Source organism: Lipotes vexillifer, unplaced genomic scaffold (genome assembly GCF_000442215.2).
Source record: "Lipotes vexillifer unplaced genomic scaffold, Lipotes_vexillifer_v1.1 scaffold1011, whole genome shotgun sequence".
In the NCBI taxonomy this organism is placed as follows: Eukaryota; Metazoa; Chordata; class Mammalia; order Artiodactyla; family Lipotidae; genus Lipotes; species Lipotes vexillifer.
The window spans coordinates 2313354-2317802 of record NW_006787698.1 but is presented as its reverse complement, the minus strand read 5'-3'; the positions used below and the strand labels follow the sequence as shown (position 1 = coordinate 2317802).

Genomic DNA, 4449 nt, shown 5'->3' with positions numbered 1-4449 from the left:
CCCCCCCCGCCCCCGTGCCTGAATGTGTTTCTACTGGCGTCCCGCAAGTCCCAGGAAAGCCCGGAGGCCCCCAGCCTGCCGCAGTTTCTCTCTTCCTACTCAGGTGTCCGGATGGATGACTTTTCATGATGTTGGTGTTGCGCGTCTGGCTGGCTCCACCGCTCAGCTCTGCACAGGGGTCCCCCCTGGACCCCCCAAACTGAAGTAGCCCCCTCGCACCTCTCCAGATGCCATTCTGTGTTCTGTTCTTCGCTGCACTTAACCGCTACCAGAAATGTTTTGTTTTGCACGGAACGTGTTGCTGGTCCCTGTCTGCTGCATCCTAACGGCAGGGACCCCATGTGTCTGGTGAAGTCCAGAGGACTTAGCTTGTCCTCAAGAACTATTTCGGGCACAGGAGGTTAAATAAATAGATGAGCGGAGAGTTACTTTCCATCTTTACGGCCCAGAAATGATGCTAAATCCACCTGCCACTCAGTGGGCAAATAGTTTGTTTACCGGGCACCAGGGACTGTGCGGGGAGATGTTAAAATGACTTTGTCCACGACTTCCCTGGCGGTCCAGTGGTTAGGACTCTGCGCTTCCACTGCAGGGGGACACAAGTTCGATCCCTGGTTGGGGAACTAAGATCCCGCATGCTGCGCGGTGCAGCCAAAGACACCAAACCCAAACCAAACAAAATGACTTTGTCCCCACCCTCGGAGAGCTCACCAGCTCTTCACCCGGGTTCTAGATGCTTCCAACAATCTCCCCCCTAGATAACGCAAAACTCCATTTCCCTGTCAACAACTCCCCCGGGGTCTTGCCCCTTCAGAGCTCCATCCAAGGTGAAGGAGACCCGGCTTCGCACCCTCGCAGGCCTTGGGGTCGCTCGCAATGTGCTCAAACTCCCTGGCTTGCCTCAGCTCCCGGGGGAAGCCGTCAATGAGGAAGGCCCGGCTGTCCAGACAGGACAGCATGCGGTCACTGATCATATCAAGGATATGACAACCTAGGGTGGGAAGGGGAGGCTGCATTCGGGGCCCAGGGGCCCCTCACCTGCAAGGTCACCTTGGCAAGTTCTGGTGTATTTGGGGGAACACCCACTGCTGGGGTCTCTGGAAGCACTTTTTTTTTTTAAATTTATTTATTTTTGGCTGTGTTGGGCCTTCGTTGCTGCGCGCAGGCTTTCTCTAGTTGCGGTGAGCAGGGGCTACTCTTCGTTGTGGTGCACGGGCTTCTCATTGCGGTGGCTTCTCTTGTTGCGGAGCGCGGGCTCTAGGTGCGCGGGCCTCAGTAGTTGTGGCACGCGGGCTCAGTAGTTGTGGCTCGCGGGCCCTTGAGCACAGGCTCAGTAGTTGTGGTGCACGGGCTTAGCTACTCTGCAGCATGTGGGATCTTCCTGGACCAGGGCTTGAACCCGTGTCCCATGCATTGGCAGGCGGATTCTTAACCACTGCGCCACCAGGGAAGCCCTGGAAGCACTTCTGAGAACGGGGCTCGGCCACGGTCCTCTGGGCGGGTGTCTGCCACATGCCAGTTTTGCTGGGCTCGTTTGCTCATCACTGTCATGAGGAACTGGGGTGACCTCCATCTTACAGTGAGGAATCGGGGGCAGAAGGGGCCACTGACATACAGGCCCAGGGTCACAAAGGGAATAAATACTAGCTAAGTTTACTGAGCATTTCTTAAGGGCCAGGAACTCTGCCAAGCGCTTTATAGGAATGACATCACCTGACCCGCACCCCAGCCTTCTGCTGGGGGTCCAGCTGCTCTCCCATTTTACAGTTGAGGACACAGAGGTTCAGGGCAGCAAAGCAGCAGCCAGTGGCCCCAGACTTTGAGGCCCCTTGGCTCCCACAGGGCCTTCCCGGGAAGCTCCTCCCGATGTATGCCCTTCATCCCTCTGCCCCCGCACCTGGGACCTCTCACTGTGGGCACCAGGAGCCCCTGCAGCATGACATCATGGATCTTCTGGCCCCGCCGGGTGCCTTGTTGGGTCTCCTGCCACAGCAGCTGGCCCAGCCCCACGTGGCAGAAGCCGTACTTGGTCGCCATGTTCTTGCACTGTGTCTCTTTGCCACAGCCTGGGCTGCCCATCACGAAGATGATCAGCGGGGACTTGAGGATGTCTGCAGTGCCCAGGCAGGAAGGAGGGAGAGGGGTTGGTGCCTGTAAGGGCCAGCGAGCAGGCACCACGGTGACTGTGTCCACAGCTTAGTGTGTGTACTTGGTGACACCGGACACAGGTCTGCTGGCAGAAATACTTTTGCCCTAGGGTGGCATCTGGGGGTGTGGGTCCACGCCCAGTGGTATATCCAGGCACGGCACCCATTAGTGCTGCTGCGGGTTGTGTGGATGAGGATGGGAACCCAAGCAAGCCAGGCCCTTTGTAGGCAGCATGTCCTTGAAGTGTCACAACGGCCCCATCATCCCATTTTACAGTTGAGGAAACTGAGGCTCAGAGAGGGGTAGGGACTTGTCCATCCCTCCCGTCTCACCCGTCTCCCGACTTCTTTTACTGCATTCCAGCCCAGTGGAATTGGCTGTCCCTTGAACTCATCACCCCCCTGCTGTCGTCCCCCCCACACCGCTCCCCACCCCTGGAATTCCCTACCCTAGTTCCCTTCAGGACACAGCTCACCTATCAGGTCTTCTCTAAGCTCTGCCCAAAGAGCCTCCCACGCCGTCATTCCCAGTCTTAGAATCCCATTCCCTCCAGCAATGGCCACGATCAGTAATGACTCTGCCTGTTTACTTGTTCTTGTTTGTCTCCCCAGCCCGACTCTGTACTCCATGAGGACAGGGTCTATCTGTCTTTCTCGTCCCTATATTCCTAGTAGTTGGCATGGTTTCTGACACATTGTAGTGGATGAGGAATAGATGAATGTCCATAACTATCAGACACATCTATGGAGTGCTGTAGTCTATGGTGCAGTTTTGTTGCCTTGCTTCCCTCCCCTTTTTCTTAGCCAACTCCTTAAACCTTCCTCTTCCCTGAGCCCTCAGGGTCACCTGCTCTTTCCCTGTGGCAGCCCTGCTCCTCCTGGGTTGTAGATACCATTTTCGGAGACTGTCTCCACCACACTGTAATCTCCAAGAGGACAGGGAGTTGGTTTGCCGCATTCACCGTGGACTGCCCAGAACCCTGCACAGCAAGCGCTAATGTGGATCGTTGAATGACTGACCCTGAGCATGTGCAGTTCTGTCACTACCACGGTGGGGGAGGAGGGGCGTGGGGGGGTGGACTTGGGGGGGTGGGGGACCTGTACTTTCCTGCCCTACACAGTCTCCTTCCCCTCCCCCCAGTAAGCCAGCCACCCCCGCGGTATTACCCTTCTCCTGGGGCCTCAGGGGCCTGCCCATCTGGGGCAGCTTGGACTTGCACAGACCCATCCTGCCAGCAGCCCATAGGGTGATCGCGCCCCATCCCCACCTAGGCCCTGACCCCTCCTGGCTCGGTTCAGTGTCCCAAGCTCCCCTGGCCCGATCATTTGGCGAGACGATGGGGTTACCCCCGGGGTTAGGGGTAAGAAAGGAACCCGAAAGAGGCTCAGGTAGTGCCGCAGCAGTCGGGTGCGAAAAAGGCCTCGGTTGCTGTGGTAACGCGGCCTCCTCTGACTCACTTCCGGAGCGGCGTAGCGCATGCGCAAAGGCGTCCAAGAGCCCAAGAGCTGGGCGAGTTTCTCCCTCCCTTCCCAAGATGTCCGCGGTGGTAAGTGGGACGTCACGTGGGGGGGCGTTCCCACGCGGCGTGATGGGGGTTATCGCCGCTATATATTGCGGTCAGCCAGCGCTCCAGGTGTAGAAAGAGTTGTCTTTAGCTCAGAGTCAGCTTCCGCGACGCGGCCTGCTGGAGAGCTTCGCTTCCGGTATAGGCGGCCGCGCAGGCGCAGGTGTGGCACGAGAGGCCTCCGAGGCTGACCGCTGACCCAGCGCCGCCTCCGGATTGATTTTCCCAGGATCTGCTGTACCCTGGGCTTGGGGTCCTCTATCGGAGCCAGAGGCCCGACACCTTGAGGGTGGCTTCCGCGGGACCGAGGGACGCGGACCCCGGGGAAGGCGAAAAGGACGAGGTTCGGACCGGTCCCCGACCATCGCCCATCGCCCATGGCGGCCCTCGTAAGTGTGCGGCGAGGCGGTTCGGGGGATCCAGGTGGTGAGTTCTGTAGCCCCTCACTCACCGTCCTGCTTTCTCTCCCCTCAGGGCCCCAGCAGCCAGAATGTCACTGAGTATGTCGTCCGAGTTCCCAAGTAAGTCCCTGACCCTCACCTCCCCCTCTTCCCTCAAAAAGGGATTAAAATCTTCATGAGCCTCCAGACGTGCCTGGCACCTCCTGATTCTCCTTCCAGGGCTGAGGTTGAGCTGAGGCCTCTGGGGCATCACTTTTTTGAATAGAGTGAATGAATGAATGAGTACATTAATATACAGTAAGACGCAGCCCCCTGCCTAGCATTCCCTCTGGCAGG

The 4449-nt window shown here is 58.1% G+C and overlaps 2 protein-coding genes across 2 annotated transcripts in view; one reads left to right on the top strand and one right to left on the bottom strand.

Moving 5' to 3' along the window:
- The window catches only part of LOC103077831 (adenylate kinase isoenzyme 1-like), a 16307-nt gene extending 12681 nt beyond the window's left edge, over nt 1-3626 (bottom strand). Inside the window, exons 1-3 of the mRNA XM_007460736.1 lie at nt 3495-3626; nt 1905-2151; nt 851-991 (exon numbers count right to left, since the gene is read on the bottom strand). Coding sequence (XP_007460798.1) covers nt 851-991; nt 1905-2151; nt 3495-3626 — 520 coding nt within the window. The remainder of the gene's footprint in view (nt 1-850; nt 992-1904; nt 2152-3494) is intronic.
- Nucleotides 3627-3898: 272 nt separating this feature from the next.
- GTF2F1 (general transcription factor IIF subunit 1) overlaps nt 3899-4449 on the top strand; it is a 10359-nt gene continuing 9808 nt past the window's right edge. Inside the window, exons 1-2 of the mRNA XM_007460569.1 lie at nt 3899-4101; nt 4187-4233. Coding sequence (XP_007460631.1) covers nt 4090-4101; nt 4187-4233 — 59 coding nt within the window. The 5' untranslated portion in view covers nt 3899-4089. The remainder of the gene's footprint in view (nt 4102-4186; nt 4234-4449) is intronic.